Consider the following 27388-nt stretch of genomic DNA (forward strand, 5'->3'; position numbering starts at 1 on the left):
TACTGATGCACTGATGACTGAACAGCACACTCTAGATCACCATGCTGGAACAGAAATCAAACACAGACATAGCGGTGACATGTTTTACAGTGTGTAAACATTACGCATTGGCACTTAGTCAAGCATTTAATCAGATTTTCCTCAAGCAACACATCTGTTCACATACCTCACAACACATCTGTCAGCACTGATGATTGCTTCGATCAAGTGTTGATGGACGGACATTTTGTTGACAACATGTATGAGTGTGAGTGGTTTGATGTGTTTTATCTGACTGGGCACTGAATTACACTCATTATCACATGAACATAATTTATAATCTACACTGTAACTGAATTTTAAAAAATATATAAAATATAAGTTAAACTTTTAGACAGTAATCTTAAATATTTTAAATCAGTGTTCTTGCTCCTTTGTACATACACTCTTTATCAGTGCACCAAAGTACATTTGAGCAAAACAATGGAATAAGTTGAACAGCTCTACTTACTAACAGGCTTATATGGTTTAAAGAAAGTATTAGCAGCGAACACCAGCTGTTAAAGTAACTCCAATGATTATACTGTCCTTACTTTTCTTGGATCCACTTTATCTAAAGCAACACAATACAGTAATTAAAAAGATGTTACAATGCAGTGATTAAAGAAAGTACAAGACAAATAACAGTGCAGAAAATGTGTAAACTATGTGACACAAACATGGCATATCAAGGTGACATTATAAGCCTACCTACAGCATTTTAACATATCATAAGAAAAAGTGTTGAATGAATTTATGTTATTTTTTTATATGGTAAGGTGTGTTCATACACTCAATTGCCAGTATATTGGGTACACCTAGATTAGAACTAATGCAGCATAATACATCAGTCCTGCAATAAATCCGAGCTTTATGAATGTTATAATGATCTGTTTTTGTTAAAACTGTTTTGGAGAGGTGTTGATTCAACTGTGTGATCATTTTAAGAGAATTGTTTCTGTTGTTTAGCCTACACTCATAGATATGATGGACAAATTAATAGAAACACCTGTGAGTTTAACACAATGCATTTCACCAGCATTACAAAATGCAGCCTCAAAAATTAACTTACAGTTGCATCAACACCTTTCCAAAACAGTTCCAACAAAAGCTAACCAAAATATTACTACCACTACTATAATACTTCCACAGAATGTATTGAGGACTGTTGTATTGGACTGTGTGTACTTAAAGGATGAATACACTCAAAAATGATAATTCAGTCATTATCTACTCCCATTGCAGTAGAAAGTCGGATGAAGTTATTTAGTCTACAAAACATCTCTGGAGCTTCACAGCAAAACAGCATTGCAGCATTCCCCAAAACAACTGGAGTAGATGATGACTTTTTTTAAAACTTGAACAAACAACTCAAAATAAACATAAAATGGTTCCATACAGCTGGTCCTGCGCAATCCAAGTCTCAGGAAGCCCTGAGATCCCAATTTGAATTGAAAAGGGATTATTTACTCCCTTGATGCACAGTCCAGCTTGTGCACCCACTTCAGACAGGGTGCAAAGAAAAAGAGTGTTAATAACTTCTTTCCAAATCAGTTTGGGATCTTGGGGCTTCCAGAGACTTCCAGGGACAATCTTTATGGAGCCATTTTGTTGTGTTGTCAGTTATTTCTTTTTAAGTTTTATTTTTAGGAGAATGCTGCATGACTGTTTTGCCGTCAAGCTCCAGAAATGTTTAGTGGACTATGAACCACCAGTTTTCTATCTGTATGGTGGTAAATAGACAATGACTGACTTTTCATTTTTTAGGTGAACTTTATCTTTTAAATAGGTGTGCCTAATCAACTGGCAGATGTAAATGTAACTGAACTAGACAAATACTAGAAAAGACTTTATATAATGCAGACCAACACCATACACTACAGCTGTAAACAAACCCTGCAACTAATTTAACACACTAACATCTAACATAGTAGTCTTAACATAACCTAAACATACTGTATGTTGGGTCGTATTTATAGACGATCTTTTATATTAAATTGCTTTATAGCGTACATTTGTCTTTCTTATCATTCAGTCTCAGTTCATCTGATACATGTTAGGGTATTAACTAAAAGTATGCATTAACTGCAGTCATTTTCATATTGATCAGTGACTGAATGAATATGAATAATATGCAAACTAACAAAACAAGTTTGGATCCACTGGGGAGCTTGGTCCAATTTTGTGGTCCTTTTGTGTATGCTTGTTGATATGTGTTTACCCTGTGCTCCTGTGTGTAGTGGGATAAGTTCCAGCCTGCACAGCACAAGATGGTATAAATAATAAATTAATGAATAAATGGATGGAGGTGAAATATCAGTAAGGTGTGTTAAAAAAGTGAAACCACGTTAGTCTATGCAGCCTCAGTACTTTGTACTGTAGGTCAACACCAGAGAGTGAACACATGCTTGATGAAGCTTAACATGACATTTAAATACATGTGTGTAACCAAGTGTTTCATCAGAATTAAACTTTGTGTGTTTCTTTATGGAAATAACATCCCTGGACTATAAGCAAAATGGCATCAAAAAATATTATACTGACTTCATAATTTAACCCAAAATGATCTCAATATCTAGCATCTGAATGTTGCTCTTTTTCTTCCTCTTCTCATTGATAAAAAACAGAAGTATCAAGTTAGCATACTGATATAGTTTGTATTTATCCAAACTTGATTTTTTAAAGTCTGACAGTACATCCTTGAGCATATTTTAGTTTTGTAATATTTCATGTAATGTGTTTACTGCAGTAAAATGTACTCCTGTACTTATTCCTGTGTTCACAATAAGTAGTAAGAAAATAGTAAGAAGGTTGAAATTGTGTTGTCCTGGCTGCTTGCTGTCCTCAGTGAGAGCCTGTGTAATGGGGCTGGCTGCCTCTCCAGCCTGCAGCCTGCAGCAGCAGCAGTTGGCCGCCTGTGTGGCGCTGTCCACACGTGTGGTGCTGAAATCAGCTCAGCGCTCTCCCCCTCCCTCTCCCTGTCTCCACACTGCCTCTCCACATCTCCCTCTGTCGCCCGCCTCCATTTAGAACAGATGACTATTGCATACTTATGACTTTACTGAGATTATTTTTTATTTGATCATATTAAATTATATATGTAAGATTTTTTTTCAGTCATCCACAGCACCGAATTTCGCGTGTTTAGCTTTATTTTTTATTGAATATGTCATCATGTGATTCCTGTTGCAAGCGGAGGGTTAATGCATAATAATTGGTATTATTGTTTATAATGAGATATTATCCGTAATTGTTATTTGTCTGTCTGTCTGTCTGTCTATGGGAGAGACAGAGAGAGACAGAGAGAGAGAGAGAAGCAAAACGGGAGTAAACGCCTTCCCACACCATCTGCGCTCCCCCTCCCTTTTCATTTGCTCTACAGACCTCCATACGGGTATTTTACGTTGGCTGCTGACATAATTATTTCTCTGAGGCTCGTTGAGAGCTATGAAGACGTCATGACGTAGGCAGGCTGCATTGGCTTTCTCTGGCCACAGGAAGGCAACGAAGAGCCTTGGCAGCCACAAAGGCATGTGCATGCATGCAGGTATTTAGAGGCAGGGGGATAGATGGATTAACACAAAGCATTATATGAGTGACCCTACAATGATCAGCTATTCAATTATTTATAAGACACTATTCTGGCATCTATTTGTCTACAGCTTTGATCAATAATGAATGCATTGTATAGTATTCATATTTATGTTGATTGTCGTCAGATAAACAATTACAAAACATTGAAGGCTGTGTGTAGAGACTTTGTATTTAGTAGTATAATGATATTTAATGTGATGGAGCCACAATAACCAGAATGACTTCTCTAGGCATCATATTTTTACGTCACTGCTCTGTAGACGTTTACTGATGCCACGATTGGTGGAAATGGGTACACTCTCTCCACCAATGAAAATCAGAGCTGTACAAAGAGATCTACTCTCTCTCAGCGAGTAGCTTCAGCGCCTTACCCATTACAATGATCTGCACAGGAGGAGAGGGATGCATATGCAGACACAAAGCATGAACGTCTCTGTTATGTGTGAGGACGCGTCTACGTTGGATTATAGACCATCTATATTCACTCAGTTGAGAAGTTGGGATTGGAACGAAGCGATATGGGATTTATGGGACGAGGAATAATGTGGAACAAATTGCCTGTATGGCAGGTGTTTTTGTGGTGGCATCATTTCTTTCTCTTGTGGAGTACAATAGACGGACAGACTCGCTACAGCATTCCGGAGGAACTGAAACAGGGATCTGTGGTAGGAAATCTAGCCAAAGACTTGGGTTTGGTTGTGTCTGAACTGTATCGACGTAAATTGCGGATAACCTCCGATGCCGGTAAGCAGTATTTTAACATAGACTTGGGGAAGGGAGAACTGGTGGTGATTGATAGGATAGATAGGGAGGAACTGTGTGGACAAAGACCGTCATGTCTGTTGCCTTTGGAACTAGTAATAGATAACCCCCTGCAGCTGCATAGAGTCGAAATTGAAATACAAGATACAAACGATAATTCTCCTAGTTTTCTTAATAAAGAGAAAGTGTTGAAAATTGCAGAGCTGGTAAATCCAGGCGCGCGTTTTCCTTTAGAAAGTGCACAAGATCCCGATGTAGGCACCAATTCTGTGCGCTCTTACCTCATTAGCAAAAATGACAATTTCAAATTGACTGTTAAAACCCTCAAGGACGGAAGAAAGATCCCTGAACTGGTGCTTGAAAAGACACTTGACAGAGAAAAGCTGCCTGTACACAATCTAATCCTCACTGCTGTAGATGGTGGAGATCCGGTGCGTTCAGGGACCTCTGATATAAAAGTCATAGTACTTGACAACAATGACAATGCTCCGCAGTTTGAGAGACAGGTATATGAAGCTAATGTGAGTGAAAAGGCAACACCTGGAACAGAGATATTGCATGTTAAAGCTACAGACGCAGACGAAGGACTAAATGGAGAGATTGAATATTATTTTGCAGAGCAAACTACAGATCTGATTTTATCATTATTTAACATTGAACCATCTACTGGAACTATTGTTGTCAAGGGACATTTAGACCATGAAACGAACCCCTTACATAGATTTGACATAACTGCTAAAGACAAAGGAAATCCTGAGATGGATGGACATTGTAGTGTCGAAATTAAAGTAGTTGACATTAACGACAATGTTCCTGAAATAATTGTGACGTCTTTAACAACACCTGTTCCTGAAGATTCAGCAATCGGAACAGTTATTGCACTAATAAGTGCAAAAGACCCAGATTCGGGCGACAATGGCAAGATTACGTTGAGCGTGACTTCTAAATCCCCCTTCAAGTTAAATCCATCGGTCTCTAACCATTATTCCTTAGTGACGAATGGGCCACTTGACCGTGAAAAAAATGCCCAGTATAGTGTCAAGATACGTGCTACTGATTCTGGAAAGCCCCCATTATCGAGTGAGAAAGTAATACTTGTTGAATTGTTAGATGTAAATGACAACCCACCAGTTTTCTCCCAGCCTTCTTATGTAATTTATGTAAAGGAGAACTATCCTCCTGGGAACATTTTGTGCTCAGTGTCAGCAGCTGATGCTGATTCGGGCGACAACGCGAAGATTTCCTACTCCATCTTGGACTCTAAAGTGCAGGACGTGTCTGTCTCCTCTTATGTTTACATCAACTCAGATAACGGCAGCATCTACAGCATGCACTCGTTTGACTATGAGAAGCTGAAGGTGTTTCAGATTCAGGTTCAGGCAAAGGACCAGGGCTCTCCGTCTCTCAGCAGCAACGCCACTGTCCATGTTTTTATCCTGGACCAGAACGACAATGCCCCCGCTGTTATTTACCCCTCCTCCGCTGCCCTGGGCTCCCTCTCTCATCAGAGGATGCCCCGCTCCGCTAAAGCGGGTCACCTGGTTACCAAGGTGACGGCCGTGGACGCTGACTCGGGCCATAACGCCTGGATCTCCTACAAACTGGCGGAGGCCACAGACGCCTCTCTGTTCACTGTCAATCTGTACACAGGGGAGGTGAGGACTAAACGCGCTGTGTCCGAGCAGGACGACTCCTCTCAGAGGCTGCTTATAGAGGTCAAGGACGACGGGGAACCGGTCCAGTCTGCCACCGTCACGGTGTCCATCCTCCTGGAGGACGGCCTCCACGAGCCCATCTTAGACCTCCGACAGAAAGCGGCCGAGCCCAGCAAGAAAACTGGCAGAATCACACTTTATTTGATTCTGTCTCTGGCCTCGGTGTCCGTGCTGTCTGTGCTGACTTTTCTCATCTTAGCGGTTAAATGCATCAGGAACAGCAGAAGCAGCGGGAGTTGCTGCATGAGACGGGGCGACTGTGATGATTACAAGAACCCCAACAGAAACCTGCAGATTCAGCTCAACACTGACGGACCTATAAAGTACGTGGAGGTCCTGGGAGGAGACATGTTGTCTCAGAGTCAGTCCTTCAGGTCCTGTATGTCTCCGATGTCAGAGTACAGTGATTTCACTTTGATCAAACCCAGCAGCACCACTGACTTTAAGGAGGTGATCAGTGTCCTGGATGCGTCTTTACCGGACAGCACCTGGACCTTTGAGAGCCAGCAGGTGAGCAGAAAACAATAGTAGACCTATTTTGCAATTTTGTGTTGCTGTTTACAATTTTTTTTTAAATTCAATAATCTACTAATCTAATCTAATCTAATCTAATCTGTCTACAAAATGTGACAGTAGTCATTCACAGTCATTTACATAATGTATCTAATGTTTGGTTAAAATCTTGTAAGAAAAAAAATAATAGCTGGCAAGAATGTGTTCAGAAAGTGTTAAAATAATTGTGTTCTAGACATCTGTCAGTATGGTCTCACATGCGCACATTCCCATAGTCATAGCTGAATAGTTCAGCACCACGCAGGTGGACAGCGATTCTTTGTTGAATACAGGGAGGCGTGTAGGCTGTAATCAAAGTATGTGTGTGAGCGCGTTTGGCTTTTTCTTTCTTTTCTTTTTTTTTTCTTTTCTTTTCTTTCTTTTTTTAAAAAAAAAAAAAAACGTATTCCTTTCTTTCTGGTTTAAAAACTTATGTTATAGTGGCATGCTACCTTCTCTTAAGTCTAAAACAGCCTTTGATTGAAGTACAGGGGAACAAAGAGAATAGATCCTGTGACTTTAAGAGTGTAGATCATCCTCCCTCTCATTTGATGGTAGAGGTGGATGCTTTGCACCAATAGGATTTAGAACTGTACAAAGCAATCTTGTCCCTGCCCCCATCCAGCCCCTGCGCTGTAACACAGAATGCAATGAGCTCGAGGAGAGACAGCAATGAGCTCGTATTTTACAATATGGAAATGTTATATTTAAGCTCAAAGCCATGCTCAGTAATTACGGAACATTTCCTGTCGGGATATCATCTGCGATGATGGATTTCAGCATCGTTCTATACAATATGTCGATTGGAATTATTGTGTTATAGCGGACCGAGGATGACAAAGACAATAGGATACCGAGACTGGAGATGGCAGGCGCTTTGGTGGAATCATTTCTTTCTCTTGTGGAGTACAATAAACGGACAGACTCGTTACAGCATCCCGGAGGAACTGAAACAAGGGTCTGTGGTAGGAAATCTAGCCAAAGATCTGGGTTTAGGACTATCAGAGATTTTTGACCGTAAGCTGCGTGTCGCCTCTGAGGCTGGTGAGCAGTATTTCAGTGTGGATGCGGGGAAGGGCGAGCTGGTGGTGAATGACAGGATAGACAGAGAGGCTTTATGTGGACAAAGCGCCAGCTGTGTTCTACCTCTGCAGGTTGTAATTGAAGACCCATTACAACTTTTTCGTGTTGAGGTAGAAATACAAGACATTAATGATAACGCTCCTAGATTTCCATCAAATGATATCACATTGGAGGTTGCGGAGTCTACGGGTGTAGGGGTTCGTTTTCCATTAGAGAGCGCTTTAGATCCAGATGTTGGCAGTAATTCATTAAAATCGTACACTATCAGTAAAGATGAATGTTTTAATATTAGAGTTAAAGAAGTTGCCGGTGGACGGAAAGTCCCTGAATTGATTTTGGCAAAAACCTTAGATAGAGAGAAAAAGGCTGTTCATAAGCTTTTGTTGACAGCTCTAGATGGAGGCAACCCTGTGAGATCAGGGACCGCTCAGCTATCTATAAGAGTCCTCGACATCAACGATAACGTCCCAGCTTTTGAGAAACCGTTGTATAAAGTATCTGTTAGTGAAAATGCTGCAGAAGGTGCATTGATAGTACAAACAAAGGCGACAGATATGGACGATGGTCCAAACGGAGAGGTAGAATATTCATTTGGAGCTCACACACCAGACACTGTCCTCTCTGTTTTTAGCATTGATCATATAACGGGGGCAATATCTCTTAAAGGAAAACTAGATTTCGAAGTGAATTCAAATTATGAATTAGATATAAGTGCTAAAGATAAAGGCAGTCCGAGAATGGAGGGGCATTGTACTGTGCATGTTGACGTTTTAGATGTTAACGACAATGCCCCAGAAATAATACTCACCTCTCAGCCGAAGCCAGTGCGCGAAGACTCGCCTAGTGGCACCGTAGTAGCTTTAATCAGTGCCCGAGACCTTGATTCGGATCTTAACGGTAAAGTCACATTACAGCTCCCAAAGAAATCCCCATTTTCCCTGAAACCATCGTTTTCTAATAATTACGCACTGGTCACCAGTGGAGCTTTAGACCGAGAAAATATCTCAGAATATAGTATTGAGATAACAGCCACTGATTCAGGCTCTCCTCCTCTGTCCAGTAAGAAAATTATACCTGTCAGCGTCACTGACGTGAATGACAACCCTCCTATATTCTCTCAGCCCTCCTATAATGTGTATTTAAAGGAGAATGGGGTAGCGGGGTCTATACTGTACTCAGTATCAGCATCTGACCTGGATTCTGGTGAAAACGCTAAAATCTCTTACTCTATACTGGACTCTAAAGTGCAGGACGTGTCCGTCTCCTCTTATGTTTACATTAACTCAGATAACGGCAGCATCTACAGCATGCACTCGTTTGACTATGAGAAGCTGAAGGTGTTTCAGATTCAGGTTCAGGCAAAGGACCAGGGCTCTCCGTCTCTCGGCAGCAACGCCACTGTCCATGTTTTTATCCTGGACCAGAACGACAATGCCCCCGCAGTTATTTACCCCTCCTCCGCTGCCCTGGGCTCCCTCTCTCATCAGAGGATGCCCCGCTCCGCTAAAGCGGGTCACCTGGTTACCAAGGTGACGGCCGTGGACGCTGACTCGGGCCATAACGCCTGGATCTCCTACAAACTGGCGGAGGCCACAGACGCCTCTCTGTTCACTGTCAATCTGTACACAGGGGAGGTGAGGACTAAACGCGCTGTGTCCGAGCAGGACGACTCCTCTCAGAGGCTGCTTATAGAGGTCAAGGACGACGGGGAACCGGTCCAATCCGCCACTGTCACGGTGTCCATCCTGCTGGAGGACGGCCTCCACGAGCCCATCTTAGACCTCCGACAGAAAGCGGCCGAGCCCAGCAAGAAAACTGGCAGAATCACCCTTTATTTGATTCTGTCTCTGGCCTCGGTGTCCGTGCTGTCTGTGCTGACTTTTCTCATCTTAGCGGTTAAATGCATCAGGAACAGCAGAAGCAGCGGGAGTTGCTGCATGAGACGGGGCGACTGTGATGATTACAAGAACCCCAACAGAAACCTGCAGATTCAGCTCAACACTGACGGACCTATAAAGTACGTGGAGGTCCTGGGAGGAGACATGTTGTCTCAGAGTCAGTCCTTCAGGTCCTGTATGTCTCCGATGTCAGAGTACAGTGATTTCACTTTGATCAAACCCAGCAGCACCACTGACTTTAAGGAGGTGATCAGTGTCCTGGATGCGTCTTTACCCGACAGCACCTGGACCTTTGAGAGCCAGCAGGTGAGCAGAGTGTAAAATGATCTTGCATTTGTATATTCTCTGACAGGATTCATATGTCTTTTTGTCTCGATGGATTTGATTCGTTATGAAGCATTCAGACTTTAAAGCAATATCATAATCAGGTTTATATTATTTTTAAGTGACATACAATAGAGCGCTACGGCCTCTGCAGCCATGTACTGGGTCATTGTCATATTTTTACTGCACACGTGTCCGTAAGGAATCGCTTGGATAAATAAAAACAAACTGACAGAATGTTAACATAGCTCTTTGTCAAGTGTTTTAGCCTGAATGTAGGGTTTTGACATATTTAAGCATCACAATTGTCACATGCTCCTGCAGCACTGAGGTTTTCCATCTTACATAGACCGCTGTGAGCTACTATGTAAGAGAGTCTATTGAGACTGAATGGTTGTCTGTTTCAAATAGCGATATACTTTTGAGGCTATATCAGTGATGGATGGCATTGCAAGTTATTTAATTAAGACCTTCGCATGTACTGGAAGTCTGATGTTCCATTTAGTTTCATTCATTTGAGTGTGAATTCCATTTTTAGACACCTTGCAAGTTTGAAATGAATGTGGTTATGGAAACTGCAGCGTGAATGACTTTGCAATGATTTTTAAAATCATTAACAATCACTGTACTATAATACACTTATTCAATTTCATGTAATTTATCATTAAGAGGTTCCCCGTTGTGCTGTTTCATACATTTCTGAATTGCAGTGCAGGGTCTGAACACACTGCTCTCTCGATGTCATTGGATGTAGGGGAGAGGCTGTCCTCCAATAGCATTAGGGGTTGTACAAAGAGATCTACTCCCTCCCCCCACCCTCATCACTGTAGTCAGTACATTGCTTTGAGCCCGAGGTGAGAGGAGGATGCGCTTAAACACTTAGATTAAATAATATATATTTTATTTGCGCCTCATGATGCATCAGTATGGATATTTTTGGAGTAAAGGAACTTCATCTTTGGTGGATTTTCACATCGACCTCTTTATTTTGAACAATATTTCGATGGGGAATCACGTCGTATTGTAACGGACCGGGGATGACAAAGAGAATGGGATACCGAGACTGGAGATGGCAGGCGCTTTGGTGGCATCACTTCTTTCTCTTGTGGAGTACAATAAACGGACAGACGCGATACAGCATCCCAGAGGAGCTGGAGCTGGGCTCTACGGTTGGAAATCTAGCCAAAGATTTGGGTTTGGGACTATCAGACATTTTTGACCGTAAGCTGCGTGTCGCCTCTGAGGCTGGTAAGCAGTATTTCAGTGTGGATGCGGGGAAGGGCGAGCTGGTGGTGAATGACAGAATAGACAGAGAGGCTTTATGTGGACAAAGCGCCAGCTGTGTGTTACCTCTGCAGGTTGTAATAGAGAACCCGCTACAGTTACACCGAATAGAAGTGGAAATAAGAGACGTAAATGACAATGCTCCTAGTTTTCTCAAAAGCGACCATGTAATCGAAATTGCTGAACACACCGTTGTAGGTGTGCGTTTCCCCTTAGAGAGTGCAGAGGATCCCGATGTTGGGAGTAACGGATTAAAGACGTACACACTAAGCAAAGATGAATGCTTCACTTTAAAAGTTAAAGAAATCGAAAATGGACGAAAAATACCCGAATTGGTATTAAATAAATCTTTAGACCGAGAGAAAAAAGCCATTCACAATTTATTTCTTACTGCTATGGACGGAGGAAATCCAGTCAAGTCTGGCACTTCTAAAATAACCGTAAATGTGCTTGATGTTAATGACAATGCACCAATATTTGAAAATACGTTTTATAAAGTTGCTGTACAAGAAAACAGTGCAAACGGCTTCTTTGTAATCACAACAAAGGCAACCGACATAGATGAGGGTCCAAATGGAGAAATAGAGTACTCGCTTGGTATACACACACCGCCATCAGTGCTGTCATTATTTCATATAGATCCTGTGACGGGAGATATTTCTTTGAAAAAGCAGCTGGACCACGAAACTCAAGCCTCGTATCGAATAGACATTAGTGCAAAAGACAAAGGCTTGCCTAAAATGGAGGGTCACTGCAGTGTGCAGGTGGATGTCTTAGACGTAAATGATAACGCTCCAGAAATTGTGCTGACTTCAAAACCCACTTCTGTGCCCGAAGACTCTCGCAGTGGGACAGTAGTGGCTTTACTCAGCGTCCGTGACCTTGATTCTGGTGATAACGGTAAAGTGAATTTACAACTTCCCAAACGTTCTCCCTTTACTCTTAAACCATCTTTTTCTAATAATTACGCACTGATTACTAGTGGAGCTTTAGACCGAGAAAATATCTCAGAATATAATATTGAGATAACAGCCACTGATTCAGGCTCTCCTCCTCTGTCCAGTAAGAAAATTATACCTGTCAGCATCACTGATGTAAATGACAACCCTCCTATATTCGCTCAGCCCTCCTATAATGTGTATTTAAAGGAGAATGGGGTAGCAGGGTCTATACTGTACTCAGTATCAGCATCTGACCTGGATTTTGGTGAAAACGCTAAAATCTCTTACTCTATACTGGACTCTAAAGTGCAGGACGTGTCTGTCTCCTCTTATGTTTACATTAACTCAGATAACGGCAGCATCTACAGCATGCACTCGTTTGACTATGAGAAGCTGAAGGTGTTTCAGATTCAGGTTCAGGCAAAGGACCAGGGCTCTCCGTCTCTCAGCAGCAACGCCACTGTCCATGTTTTTATCCTGGACCAGAACGACAATGCCCCCGCTGTTATTTACCCCTCCTCCGCTGCCCTGGGCTCCCTATCTCATCAGAGGATGCCCCGCTCCGCTAAAGCGGGTCACCTGGTTACCAAGGTGACGGCCGTGGACGCTGACTCGGGCCATAACGCCTGGATCTCCTACAAACTGGCGGAGGCCACAGACGCCTCTCTGTTCACCGTCAATCTGTACACAGGGGAGGTGAGGACTAAACGCGCTGTGTCCGAGCAGGACGACTCCTCTCAGAGGCTGCTTATAGAGGTCAAGGACGACGGGGAACCGGTCCAGTCCGCCACCGTCACGGTGTCCATCCTGCTGGAGGACGGCCTCCACGAGCCCATCTTAGACCTCCGACAAAAAGCGGCCGAGCCCAGCAAGAAAACTGGCAGAATCACCCTTTATTTGATTCTGTCTCTGGCCTCGGTGTCCGTGCTGTCTGTGCTGACTTTTCTCGTCTTAGCGGTTAAATGCATCAGGAACAGCAGAAGCAGCGGGAGTTGCTGCATGAGACGGGGCGACTGTGATGATTACAAGAACCCCAACAGAAACCTGCAGATTCAGCTCAACACTGACGGACCTATAAAGTACGTGGAGGTCCTGGGAGGAGACATGTTGTCTCAGAGTCAGTCCTTCAGGTCCTGTATGTCTCCGATGTCAGAGTACAGTGATTTCACTTTGATCAAACCCAGCAGCACCACTGACTTTAAGGAGGTGATCAGTGTCCTGGATGCGTCTTTACCCGATAGCACCTGGACCTTTGAGAGCCAGCAGGTGAGCAGATGACATGTTTATTTTGATCCCCCGTCATAGTTTCTTAAAAGTTTTTGTTTAATTAATATGTGGTGATGTCTGGTTGTCATCTGACAATCGTGTTTTTCATGGTAAAAACAGAAAGGTGACCTGCTCAATCTTGTTTTTATCAAACGCATATGCTGAAAAATATACAAAGACCACTGTTGTATAGTTTGTGTCAAGGTGATGCTGTTTTAAAACGCGTATTACATGACTGATATATTTAGCAACACCTCTCCATATCAACAACTCGCAATTGCCTAAAAAGATTTGACCTAACAACTCAAAAAATATGAGCTGCATCTAAAGCATACAGCTCATATTTTTCCATAATAGTGGCACAATTTATTTTTATCTCATATTTTATTTACTTATGATTGAACGTAGTGATTTCTGACTTCAGGGACGGCTTTTACCCTTTCTTACATGCTATGTTAGAGCTGATAAAGTTTTGACTTGGCATACTTTTGTCATTTTGCTGCGTGTTCTGTTCTGTGAATTTTCATTTTCTTCGATCGTACAAATTGCATATTGCCTCAGCAGTACACTTATAAAACCAGAGAAATGAGAGAGATTTTGCATCCATCACACACAGCAGTGCATGTAGGCCGATTCTCATGAGCGCAGCTGTGTCTTTAAAAGATCATCTCATCCCCCTTCCTATTGGATGCTAGTGATGGATGCTGTGCACCAATAGCGTACAGAATTGTACAAAGAGATCTACCCCTTCCCCCTTGCAGCCTCAGCACTGTAAACGTTAACAATGCAAAGAGCTGCAGGACGGTGTGATGCGCTCATCTCTCAAAGCTGAAAAAGAAATCGTTAATATAGGCTCCAGACATGAGCAAACATGATCTATACAAATTTATGGGAATAGCTAACGCTCCTCGGAAGTGGATATTACCTTCGTTTTTCTCGATGGGGAACAATATTTTCTAACGGACCCGGGATGACAAAGAGAATGGGATATCGAGACTGGAGATGGCAGGCGCTTTGGTGGCATCATTTCTTTCTCTTGTGGAGTACAATAGACGGACAGACTCGTTACAGCATCCCGGAGGAACTGAAACAGGGCTCTGTGGTAGGAAATCTAGCCAAAGATCTGGGTTTAGGACTATCAGACATTTTTGACCGTAAGCTGCGTGTCGCCTCTGAGGCTGGTAAGCAGTATTTCAGTGTGGATGCGGGGAAGGGCGAGCTGGTGGTGAATGACAGGATAGACAGAGAGGCTTTATGTGGACAAAGCGTCAGCTGTGTGTTGCCTCTGCAGGTTGTTCTTGAAAAACCTCTAAATTTACACCGAATTGAGGTGGAAATAAAAGATATAAATGACAATTCGCCTATTTTTCATACAAAAGAACTGTCATTAAAAATTTCTGAATCGGCAGCGGTGGGAACTCGTTTTCCCCTGGAGAGTGCAGAAGATTCTGACGTTGGCAGTAATTCGGTTAAATCCTATATTTTGACTAAAAACGACTGTTTTACATTGAAAATGAAGGAAGTGGAGGACGGCAAAACGGTCCCGGAGTTAGTGTTAGAGAAGCCCCTTGACCGAGAGAAGAAAGCTGTTCATCAACTACTGCTCACTGCATTAGACGGAGGAAACCCAGTCATGTCTGGTACCTCAGAGATCACAGTCACAGTGCTTGATGCAAATGACAACTTTCCAGTTTTCGATAAGAATGTATATAAAGTTTCGTTAGGAGAAAATACTGCAAAAGATGCTTTTGTTATCAAAATTACAGCAACTGATGCTGATGAGGGCCCAAACGCAGAAGTTAAATTCTCCTTTGGCTCGCGGACACCAGATTCTGTCTCATCAGTATTTGAAATAAATTCACTGACAGGGGAAATACGTTTGAAAGGAGACTTAGATTATGAAAGAGCCACGTCTTACAAAATTGAAATAACTGCGAAAGACAATGGGTTTCCTGAAATGGAGAGCCAGTGTCGTTTGCAGATCGATGTTATAGATGTTAATGATAACACTCCAGAAATTGTTCTCACTTCTGAACCGCAGTCGGTGCGCGAAGACGCTCCAAGTGGCACAGTGGTGGCTTTGCTCAATGCACGTGACGCTGACTCCGGTAGCAATAGCAAAGTGACATTACAATTACCCAAAGGTTCTCCTTTCACTCTTAAACCATCGTTTTCTAATAATTACGCACTGGTTACCAGTGGTGCTTTGGACCGAGAGAGATTTTCCGAGTACAATATTGAGATAACAGCCACTGATTCAGGCTCTCCTCCTCTGTCCAGTAAGAAAATGATACCTGTCAGCATCACTGATGTGAATGACAACCCTCCTATATTCTCTCAGCCCTCCTATAATGTGTATTTAAAGGAGAATGGGGTAGCGGGGTCTATACTGTACTCAGTATCAGCATCTGACCTGGATTTTGGTGAAAACGCTAAAATCTCTTACTCTATACTGGACTCTAAAGTGCAGGACGTGTCTGTCTCCTCTTATGTTTACATTAACTCAGATAACGGCAGCATCTACAGCATGCACTCGTTTGACTATGAGAAGCTGAAGGTGTTTCAGATTCAGGTTCAGGCAAAGGACCAGGGCTCTCCGTCTCTCAGCAGCAACGCCACTGTCCATGTTTTCATCCTGGACCAGAACGACAATGCCCCCGCTGTTATTTACCCCTCCTCCGCTGCCCTGGGCTCCCTCTCTCATCAGAGGATGCCCCGCTCCGCTAAAGCGGGTCACCTGGTTACCAAGGTGACGGCCGTGGACGCTGACTCGGGCCATAACGCCTGGATCTCCTACAAACTGGCGGAGGCCACAGACGCCTCTCTGTTCACTGTCAATCTGTACACAGGGGAGGTGAGGACTAAACGCGCTGTGTCCGAGCCGGACGACTCCTCTCAGAGGCTGCTTATAGAGGTCAAGGACGACGGGGAACCGGTCCAGTCCGCCACCGTCACGGTGTCCATCCTGATGGAGGACGGCCTCCACGAGCCCATCTTAGACCTCCGACAGAAAGCGGCCGAGCCCAGCAAGAAAACTGGCAGAATCACCCTTTATTTGATTCTGTCTCTGGCCTCGGTGTCCGTGCTGTCTGTGCTGACTTTTCTCATCTTAGCGGTTAAATGCATCAGGAACAGCAGAAGCGGGAGTTGCTGCATGAGACGGGGCGACTGTGATGATTACAAGAACCCCAACAGAAACCTGCAGATTCAGCTCAACACTGACGGACCTATAAAGTACGTGGAGGTCCTGGGAGGAGACATGTTGTCTCAGAGTCAGTCCTTCAGGTCCTGTATGTCTCCGGTGTCAGAGTACAGTGATTTCACTTTGATCAAACCCAGCAGCACCACTGACTTTAAGGAGGTGATCAGTGTCCTGGATGCGTCTTTACCCGACAGCACCTGGACCTTTGAGAGCCAGCAGGTGAGCAGAAAACAATAGTACACTTACACTATACTTTTGCATCCTTCTTTACTTTTTTTGTCAATTGTAAATCCTCTTTCACGGTGCCTTTAAAACGTATGGCACATGTAATAATTAAAAGCATTTTTTTTTCTTTTGAGTTCTGGTGATTTTCTCTGTTTTCTGTCCTGATCGTAGTTTACACTTTTAATAGCACATCCTATCATTTCGTTCGATCGTTATTGTCAATTAAACAATGCGAACAAGATCCTGAGAAGGTCATCACCAGGTTTTCACTTCAACCCAGTCATATTCTCACGTTCATTGTGTTTGCAAAATTGATTCTGACTTTCCACCTTGCGTAATATTTGTTTCTGCTAGAAGGGCCTGCATTGTTACAAAGGTTAGGATTTGTATTTAGCTCTTTTTGTACGGTGAATTTTAGCATTTTGGACTGCTTCTTTTATAGATGTATGAATGGCCCTTTGTTTCAGCACCACACATGTGGACAGCGACAGCCTGGACAAGTTTGCCTATTAAAGGGTTAAACTGCTTTCGACTTTTGCTGATTCAAATCACAAACATTGTTGAATCAAAAGTTGAAATAACCAGAAGACAGGCTGTGTTTTGTATTTGTATTTTTATAATAAGATTTCATTTCATTTGTGTTATTGGCGAAGTGTAACAGCTGGTCTCGTATCGTTTCTTTTTCCACACTCTCAATACATGAAGCCAGACTGTTCCGAGGGTGGCTGTGTCTTTAAAAGCGCTGCTCACCCTCCTTCTTACTGGTTGGTAGAGACAGATATGGTGCACCAATGAAACGTTGAACTGTACAAAGAGATCTACTCCCTCCCCCACGCAGCCGAAAGCTCCGTACACATTGTCATTGTATGGAGCTGGATGAGAGGGAGTGATGCTCTTACCGGAATTAAAAAGAAGAAAAACATGTATTTAGTTTTCGGTATGAAGCGATTTTGGATCTTTGTTTTGCATTAATGCTTGATGGCAATGGATGGGAACTATCTATTTTTTGTTTACCTCATTGGGAAATAATTCTAACGAATCAGGGATGACAAAGACAATAGGATACCGAGACTGGAGATGGCAGGCGCTTTGGTGGCATCATTTCTTTCTCTTGTGGAGTACAATAAACGGACAGACTCGTTACAGCATCCCGGAGGAGCTAAAACAGGGCTCTGTGGTAGGAAATCTAGCCAAAGATCTGGGTTTGGGACTATCAGAGATTTTTGACCGTAAGCTGCGTGTCGCCTCTGAGGCTGGCGAGCAGTATTTCAGTGTGGATGCGGGGAAGGGCGAGCTGGTGGTGAATGACAGAATAGACAGAGAGGCTTTATGCGGACAAAGCGCCAGCTGTGTGTTGCCTCTGCAAGTGGTCATTGATAAACCATTACAATTGTACCGAGTTGAGGTGGAAATACAAGACATCAATGATAATTTTCCAAGGTTCCCTTCGCAGGATATTATATTACAAATAGCAGAGTCGACAGCGGCAGGGGCACGTTTTCCTTTGGAGACCGCACAAGATCTTGATGTGGGAGTAAATTCAGTGAGGTCCTATACATTGAGTAAAGATGACTTTTTTAGTTTAAAGATAAAAGATGTTTCCGGTGGGAGGAAAGTCCCAGAGCTAGTCTTGTCTAAGCCTCTGGACAGGGAGAAAAATGTTAGACATCAGCTTCAACTCACAGCTATAGACGGCGGAAACCCAGTGAAATCTGGTACCTCCCAAATAACCGTGAATGTGCTTGATATCAATGATAATTTTCCAGTATTTGAGAAAAATGTTTACAAAGTCTCAATAAGTGAAAATAGTGTACAAGGTGCATCTATCCTAAAACTTGTAGCAAAAGATACTGATGAAGGTCCTAATGGAGAGGTAGAGTATTCATTCGGAGCGCACACACCAGACAGTGTCTTATCTGTGTTTGATATTGATTCATTAACCGGAGAAATACGTCTTATAGGAAAATTAGATTTCGAAACAAATGCAAATTATGAAATAGACATTTGTGCAAGAGACAAGGGAACTCCAAGAATGGAGGGACACTGCACCGTCCATGTTGAAGTGTTAGATGTTAACGATAATGCGCCAAATATATTTCTGACCTCCCAGCCAAACTCTGTGCCTGAGGACGCACCAAGTGGCACTGTAGTAGCTTTAATCAGTGCACGAGACCTTGACTCCGGTGACAATGGTAAAGTAATATTACAGCTCCCCAAAGGGTCTCCATTTACTCTTAAACCATCTTTTTCTAATAATTACGCACTGGTTACTCGTGGAGCTTTAGATCGAGAAAATGTCTCCGAATACAATATTGAGATAACAGCCACTGATTCAGGCTCTCCTCCTCTGTCCAGTAAGAAAATTATATCTGTCAGCATCACTGATGTGAATGACAACCCTCCTATATTCTCTCAGCCCTCCTATAATGTGTATTTAAAGGAGAATGGGGTAGCAGGGTCTATACTGTACTCAGTATCAGCATCTGACCTGGATTCTGGTGAAAACGCTAAAATCTCTTACTCTATACTGGACTCTAAAGTGCAGGACGTGTCTGTCTCCTCTTATGTTTACATTAACTCAGATAACGGCAGCATCTACAGCATGCACTCGTTTGACTATGAGAAGCTGAAGGTGTTTCAGATTCAGGTTCAGGCAAAGGACCAGGGCTCTCCGTCTCTCAGCAGCAACGCCACTGTCCATGTTTTTATCCTGGACCAGAACGACAATGCCCCCGCTGTTATTTACCCCTCCTCCGCTGCCCTGGGCTCCCTCTCTCATCAGAGGATGCCCCGCTCCGCTAAAGCGGGTCACCTGGTTACCAAGGTGACGGCCGTGGACGCTGACTCGGGCCATAACGCCTGGATCTCCTACAAACTGGCGGAGGCCACAGACGCCTCTCTGTTCACTGTCAATCTGTACACAGGGGAGGTGAGGACTAAACGCGCTGTGTCCGAGCAGGACGACTCCTCTCAGAGGCTGCTTATAGAGGTCAAGGACGACGGGGAACCGGTCCAGTCCGCCACCGTCACGGTGTCCATCCTCCTGGAGGACGGCCTCCATGAGCCCATCTTAGACCTCCGACAGAAAGCGGCCGAGCCCAGCAAGAAAACTGGCAGAATCACCCTTTATTTGATTCTGTCTCTGGCCTCGGTGTCCGTGCTGTCTGTGCTGACTTTTCTCATCTTAGCGGTTAAATGCATCAGGAACAGCAGAAGCAGCGGGAGTTGCTGCATGAGACGGGGCGACTGTGATGATTACAAGAACCCCAACAGAAACCTGCAGATTCAGCTCAACACTGATGGACCTATAAAGTACGTGGAGGTCCTGGGAGGAGACATGTTGTCTCAGAGTCAGTCCTTCAGGTCCTGTATGTCTCCGATGTCAGAGTACAGTGATTTCACTTTGATCAAACCCAGCAGCACCACTGACTTTAAGGAGGTGATCAGTGTCCTGGATGCGTCTTTACCCGACAGCACCTGGACCTTTGAGAGCCAGCAGGTGAGCAGAAAACAATAGATCCGCTTTAAACATTTTCAAAAATTGCCGTAGTAAAAAAAAAATCGTTTTTAACATATAAAACTGGTGACTAATGTGTGCTGCTGAGAGGAATTTGAATGAGTGTTGTTTTGATTTTTCTATTGTCAGCTCCAAGTTTATGGATTGACTTTTAGCATGTGTAAAATTTGTGATGCTTCTTCTATCTTTTAGTAATGATCAGTATCCTCATGTAAACTTTATGCAATAAGCATTTAAAAGCCTTTGGTGCCTTATGTTCAGAGAGTGCTGTTTGATATGTTACGAAAGTTGGTTGGGTTTTTATTATCAATTTCTGTGTCTTATGAGACTGAACATAATATAATTAATTTTTCTTTTTAAGTATATTTAGTCATCTTGTCGAAATATATGTGCTGTTTCAGACAATGTTTTTCCAAAGGAGGAAAAAAAAATCTTTTAATGACCAGGTTTTACCAGGAAATTTGCACATAAATAGTAGGACTTTTAATTAGACTCCCAGATTAAACAGTATTTATTAAACAGAAGTAAACTGTACATTTGAAAATGAATGTCACCAACCTTTTAATAATCGAATCATCAGTTATCAGTATTATTTTAAGAATATGCATAGTCAGGATTCGTCATGGCAGCAGTCCAGAAAATAAGAATATAATTCATTTTTTCTCATGTGCTTTATTTCATTTCAATTTTATACAAAGAGATTTCTCAAAGAAGTCAGCTTCACCTCTGTGCCATGTTTGTACTGCAACGGAGGGGGTGCAGTTGCCTCACCAGCACTGTTACCTCTCTGTGATTGGATAGCAGAGATGAATGCTGTGAACCAATAGCATACAGAACTGTACAAAGAGATCTACTCCATCCCCCCATTCAGTCTCACCACGGTAACACTCACAGTGAACGGAGCAGGAGAGGAGATGCGCTTATTCGAAGGCGTCCGGAATTTAGGCATTTGTTTTTGCCAATTATTCGGGGATTTGATTATATTGGAGTGTCGATCCTGGCGGTGGAATTAATGTTGAGCTGGTTATGCTATGTGAACAATACCTCGATGGGAAATAGCGTATTCTAACGGACCAAGGATGACAAAGACAATAGGATACCGAGACTGGAGATGGCAGGCGCTCTGGTGGCATCATTTCTTTCTCTTGTGGAGTACAATAAGCGGACAGACTCGTTACAGCATCCCAGAGGAACTGAAACAGGGCTCTGTGGTAGGAAATCTAGCCAAAGATCTGGGGTTGGGACTATCAGACATTTTTGACCGCAAACTGCGCGTTGACTCTGAGGCTGGTAAGCAGTATTTCAGTGTGGATGCGGGGAAGGGCGAGCTGGTGGTGAATGACAGAATAGACAGAGAGGCTTTATGCGGACAAAGCGTCAGCTGTGTGTTGCCTCTGCAGGTTGTAACAGAGAATCCGCTACAACTACACCGGATAGAAGTGGAAATAAGAGACATAAATGACAATTCTCCGAATTTTGTAACAGAGGAGCGATCTTTAAAAATAGCAGAATTAACTGCCACAGGCATGCGCTTCCCTTTAGATACTGCACAGGATCAGGACGTTGGTAGCAATTCGGTAAAATCTTATACTTTAAGTAAAAACGAGTGTTTTAGTTTGAAAATGAAAGAGCTGTCTGGTGACCGACAAGTTCCAGAATTGGTATTGGAGAAATCACTTGACAGAGAGAAACAAAGTGTCCACCAGTTATTACTGACAGCACTAGACGGAGGCAATCCAGTCAAAACTGGAACCACAAAAATCTTAGTTACTGTACTTGACAACAACGACAATGTCCCTGTGTTCAAAAAGCCGTTGTATAATGTAACTGTACATGAAAATAGTGTCGCTGGTTCTGTGCTTTTAAAAGTTGAAGCGACAGACGCAGACGAGGGTGTTAATGGAGAGATTGAATACTCATTTGCTGAGCACACGCCGCAGTCATTGTTATCCATTTTTAATTTACATTCAGGCACAGGTGAGATATCCTTAGTGGGGCCGTTAGATTATGAGAGCAGTGCAATACATGAAATACGTATTACTGCAAAAGACAAAGGAGTCCCTGAGATGGAGGGTCACTGTCGTGTGCAAGTAGTAGTAATAGATATTAATGATAATGCCCCAGAAATAGTTCTCACTTCAAACCCAAACCCAGTACGCGAGGATGCACCGAGAGGCACAGTTGTGGCCTTAATCAGAGCACGAGACCTTGACTCTGGGGATAACGGTAAGGTGGCGTTAAACCTTGCAAAAGGCTCTTCCTTCAGTTTAAAACCTTCATTTTCAAATAATTACGCACTGGTTACTAGTGGTGCTTTAGATAGAGAGAGCTTCTCAGAATATCATGTTGAGATAACAGCCACTGATTCAGGCTCTCCTCCTCTGTCCAGTAAGAAAATTATACCTGTCAGCGTCACTGATGTGAATGACAACCCTCCTATATTCTCTCAGCCCTCCTATAATGTCTATTTAAAGGAGAATGGGGTAGCAGGGTCTATACTGTACTCAGTATCAGCATCTGACCTGGATTTTGGTGAAAACGCTAAAATCTCTTACTCTATACTGGACTCTAAAGTGCAGGACGTGTCTGTCTCCTCTTATGTTTACATTAACTCAGATAACGGCAGCATCTACAGCATGCACTCGTTTGACTATGAGAAGCTGAAGGTGTTTCAGATTCAGGTTCAGGCAAAGGACCAGGGCTCTCCGTCTCTCAGCAGCAACGCCACTGTCCATGTTTTTATCCTGGACCAGAACGACAATGCCCCCGCTGTTATTTACCCCTCCTCCGCTGCCCTGGGCTCCCTCTCTCATCAGAGGATGCCCCGCTCCGCTAAAGCGGGTCACCTGGTTACCAAGGTGACGGCCGTGGACGCTGACTCGGGCCATAACGCCTGGATCTCCTACAAACTGGCGGAGGCCACAGACGCCTCTCTGTTCACTGTCAATCTGTACACAGGGGAGGTGAGGACTAAACGCGCTGTGTCCGAGCAGGACGACTCCTCTCAGAGGCTGCTTATAGAGGTCAAGGACGACGGGGAACCGGTCCAGTCCGCCACCGTCACGGTGTCCATCCTGATGGAGGACGGCCTCCACGAGCCCATCTTAGACCTCCGACAGAAAGCGACCGAGCCCAGCAAGAAAACTGGGAGAATCACCCTTTATTTGATTCTGTCTCTGGCCTCGGTGTCCGTGCTGTCTGTGCTGACTTTTCTCATCTTAGCGGTTAAATGCATCAGGAACAGCAGAAGCGGGAGTTGCTGCATGAGACGGGGCGACTGTGATGATTACAAGAACCCCAACAGAAACCTGCAGATTCAGCTCAACACTGACGGACCTATAAAGTACGTGGAGGTCCTGGGAGGAGACATGTTGTCTCAGAGTCAGTCCTTCAGGTCCTGCATGTCTCCGATGTCAGAGTACAGTGATTTCACTTTGATCAAACCCAGCAGCACCACTGACTTTAAGGAGGTGATCAGTGTCCTGGATGCGTCTTTACCCGACAGCACCTGGACCTTTGAGAGCCAGCAGGTAAGCAGTGAGAAGAACAAAGAGGTTTATATATCCCCAAATTAAGACTTGCAATTTGTCTAGTTAACTTCAACATATTTTGTGCCATAGCAGCTGTTATCAGTTGACCTGAAGAGTGTGTTGGATATTGAATAGTCTTTCGAGCTGACTGTTTCAGCACCACAGGGTTGGACAGCGACTCTGACCTATAGGGCGTACTGTGGGTACGAGAATAGATTGTTGTTGATGACCTTAACTCAAGGGATGAAAATGAAAATACATGAACATATGACCAATACCTTTAATGACTAATTTTAGGTGTTACATTTACTGGACATTATATTTAAATAAAGCTCAAAATGATGATATTTACGCATCATCAATCAAAACCGAGGGAAATATTTTTTGTTTCAGTGAAATATAATGTTAACAGTAAATATAACTTATCAATACACGGACTTGTATTTTAAAACATTTATGTACTTCACATAAGTCGTGGGAATGTTTATCAGCTTCTCCTGGTGGTTCACTTGCTCTGTGATGACAGTGCAAAAGGGTTAGTGTGTCTTTAACGATGCTGCTCAGTTTTCCTCTCATTGGATGAGCGAGATGGAGGCTGTGCACCAATAGCAGTGAGAACTGTACAAAGAGATCTACTCCCTCCCCCATCCCATGCAGCTTCAGCACCAAACCACAATGATCGGGGTGGGAGGAGAGTAGGTAAATGGCTCATATACTCGGAGTATAAGGTTATATTTAAATTTAATTTTTGACATAGAAGATGCATCTTTTTAACGGATTATGTCCACGCTCTCGGAGTAAGGATTTTGACTTCATGGTCTTTGTTCTTGTGGACTGGAAATGATGTATTTTACTGAGTCGGTGATGACAAAGACAATGGGATACCGAGACTGGAGATGGCAGGCGCTTTGGTGGCATCATTTCTTTCTCTTGTGGAGTACAATAAACGGACAGACTCGTTACAGCATCCCAGAGGAACTGAAACAAGGGTCTGTGGTAGGAAATCTAGCCAAAGATCTGGGTTTAGGACTATCAGAGATTTTTGACCGTAAGCTGCGTGTCGCCTCTGAGGCTGGAAAGCAGTATTTCAGTGTGGATGCGGGGAAGGGCGAGCTGGTGGTGAATGACAGAATAGACAGAGAGGCTTTATGTGAACAAAGCGTCAGCTGTGTTCTACCTCTGCAAGTGGTCATTGAGGACCCGTTACAGTTACACCGAATTGAGGTTGAAATAAGAGACATTAATGACAATTCTCCAAATTTTCTTTCAAATGAATTATCTTTGAAAATAGCCGAATCGGCTGCAGTTGGCACCCGCTTTCCTTTGGAGAGCGCAACGGACCCCGACGTTGGGAGCAATTCACTCAAATCATATACTCTTAGTAAAAACGATTGTTGTTCCCTTAAAATAAAAGAAATAGAGGGCGGAAAGACTGTTCCTGAACTTGTTTTAGAAAAGCCTCTAGATCGAGAGAGAAAAGCTGTTCACAAAATATTACTAACAGCTTTAGATGGTGGGAACCCGGTCAGATCTGGAACCTCACAAATAACCATAACTGTGCTTGACAACAATGATAATTTTCCGGTGTTTGAAAAAAACGTATACAAAGTATCCCTGGGTGAAAAAAGCATGAAGGGAGCTGTTATTATAAAACCCAAAGCAACAGATGCAGATGAAGGTTTAAATGGTGAAATTGAATTCTCTTTTGGTTCTCGGACACCAGATTCTGTATTGTCTATCTTTGATATTAACCCTTTAACAGGTGAAATCACACTGAAAGGGGAGTTAGACTATGAAACCACCAAGTCATATGACATCGATGTAACTGCTAAAGATAAAGGCAGCCCTGAAATGGAGGGTCACTGTCGCGTGCAGGTTGATATTACAGATTTCAATGATAATGCTCCAGAAATCGTGTTCACTTCCCAGCCAAAGCCAGTACGTGAAGACGCACCAAGTGGTACTGTAGTAGCTTTGATCAGTGCACGAGACGCTGACTCCGGTGATAACAGTAAAGTGACGTTACATCTCACTAAAGGCTCTCCCTTTAGTCTAAAACCATCGTTTTCTAATAATTACGCACTGGTTACAAGTGGTGTTTTAGACAGAGAGACCTTCTCAGAATATAATATTGAGATAACAGCCACTGATTCAGGCTCTCCTCCTCTGTCCAGTAAGAAAATGATACCTGTCAGCATCACTGACGTGAATGACAACCCTCCTATATTCTCTCAGCCCTCCTATAATGTGTATTTAAAGGAGAATGGGGTAGCAGGGTCTATACTGTACTCAGTATCAGCATCTGACCTGGATTTTGGTGAAAACGCTAAAATCTCTTACTCTATACTGGACTCTAAAGTGCAGGACGTGTCTGTCTCCTCTTATGTTTACATTAACTCAGATAACGGCAGCATCTACAGCATGCACTCGTTTGACTATGAGAAGCTGAAGGTGTTTCAGATTCAGGTTCAGGCAAAGGACCAGGGCTCTCCGTCTCTCAGCAGCAACGCCACTGTCCATGTTTTTATCCTGGACCAGAACGACAATGCCCCCGCTGTTATTTACCCCTCCTCCGCTGCCCTGGGCTCCCTCTCTCATCAGAGGATGCCCCGCTCCGCTAAAGCGGGTCACCTGGTTACCAAGGTGACGGCCGTGGACGCTGACTCGGGCCATAACGCCTGGATCTCCTACAAACTGGCGGAGGCCACAGACGCCTCTCTGTTCACTGTCAATCTGTACACAGGGGAGGTGAGGACTAAACGCGCTGTGTCCGAGCAGGACGACTCCTCTCAGAGGTTGCTTATAGAGGTCAAGGACGACGGGGAACCGGTCCAGTCCGCCACCGTCACGGTGTCCATCCTGCTGGAGGACGGCCTCCACGAGCCCATCTTAGACCTCCGACAGAAAGCAGCCGAGCCCAGCAAGAAAACTGGCAGAATCACCCTTTATTTGATTCTGTCTCTGGCCTCGGTGTCCGTGCTGTCTGTGCTGACTTTTCTCATCTTAGCGGTTAAATGCATCAGGAACAGCAGAAGCAGCGGGAGTTGCTGCATGAGACGGGGCGACTGTGATGATTACAAGAACCCCAACAGAAACCTGCAGATTCAGCTCAACACCGACGGACCTATAAAGTACGTGGAGGTCCTGGGAGGAGACATGTTGTCTCAGAGTCAGTCCTTCAGGTCCTGTATGTCTCCGATGTCAGAGTACAGTGATTTCACTTTGATCAAACCCAGCAGCACCACTGACTTTAAGGAGGTGATCAGTGTCCTGGATGCGTCTTTACCGGACAGTACCTGGACCTTCGAGAGCCAGCAGGTGAGCAGCAAACAGCACAGCGGTGTGTGATGTGGTTTTAAGGATGAAAAGATTTCCCCTAATTAAGTTTTTCTCTATATATATTCATTAGCGATGCTCGATTTTTTTTCTCTCTTTTTCTTCGCTTGGTTATAGGTGACCATTGGGAGTGTGTGTACT

At 43.6% G+C, this 27388-nt stretch overlaps 5 protein-coding genes across 39 annotated transcripts in view; all 5 read left to right on the forward strand.

Annotated features, from left to right (window-relative positions):
• LOC311257657 (protocadherin gamma-C5-like) overlaps window positions 1-27388 on the forward strand; it is a 262082-nt gene that overhangs the window by 217783 nt on the left and 16911 nt on the right. Inside the window, exon 1 of one of the 35 annotated variants that reach the window (XM_084353466.1) lies at window positions 21262-23911. The exons of 29 other annotated variants lie outside the window; for them this stretch is intronic. In XM_084353466.1, the coding sequence (XP_084209592.1) occupies window positions 21461-23911 (2451 nt within the window). In that variant the 5' untranslated portion in view covers window positions 21262-21460. Of the gene's footprint in view, window positions 1-21261; window positions 23912-24576; window positions 27230-27388 lie in introns of those variants that run through there. 5 more of the 35 variants (XM_084353438.1, XM_084353439.1, XM_084353454.1 and 2 more) reach the window with 5 other exon arrangements.
• LOC311257488 (uncharacterized protein) lies at window positions 2881-9943 on the forward strand (the record flags this gene model as incomplete). The annotated part of the gene is made up of 3 exons (XM_084353134.1): window positions 2881-2953; window positions 4228-6599; window positions 7412-9943. 3 exons carry the CDS (start codon window positions 2881-2883, stop codon window positions 9941-9943), a joined length of 4977 nt encoding a protein of 1658 aa, XP_084209260.1.
• LOC311257663 (protocadherin gamma-C5-like) lies at window positions 10802-13449 on the forward strand (the record flags this gene model as incomplete). Its single annotated transcript, XM_084353477.1, has 1 exon — window positions 10802-13449. The coding sequence occupies exon 1, from the start codon at window positions 10984-10986 to the stop codon at window positions 13447-13449; it is 2466 nt and encodes an 821-aa protein (XP_084209603.1). The 5' UTR covers window positions 10802-10983.
• Window positions 14230-16876, forward strand: LOC311257662 (protocadherin gamma-C5-like; the record flags this gene model as incomplete). Its single annotated transcript, XM_084353476.1, has 1 exon — window positions 14230-16876. Exon 1 carries the CDS (start codon window positions 14408-14410, stop codon window positions 16874-16876), a length of 2469 nt encoding a protein of 822 aa, XP_084209602.1. The 5' UTR covers window positions 14230-14407.
• On the forward strand, window positions 17647-20381 carry LOC311257660 (protocadherin gamma-C5-like; the record flags this gene model as incomplete). The annotated part of the gene is made up of 1 exon (XM_084353474.1): window positions 17647-20381. Exon 1 carries the CDS (start codon window positions 17853-17855, stop codon window positions 20379-20381), a length of 2529 nt encoding a protein of 842 aa, XP_084209600.1. The 5' UTR covers window positions 17647-17852.

The sequence above is a fragment of the Pagrus pagrus genome, assembly GCF_965226575.1.
Source record: "Pagrus pagrus genome assembly, chromosome: 5".
Taxonomy (NCBI): domain Eukaryota; kingdom Metazoa; phylum Chordata; class Actinopteri; order Spariformes; family Sparidae; genus Pagrus; species Pagrus pagrus.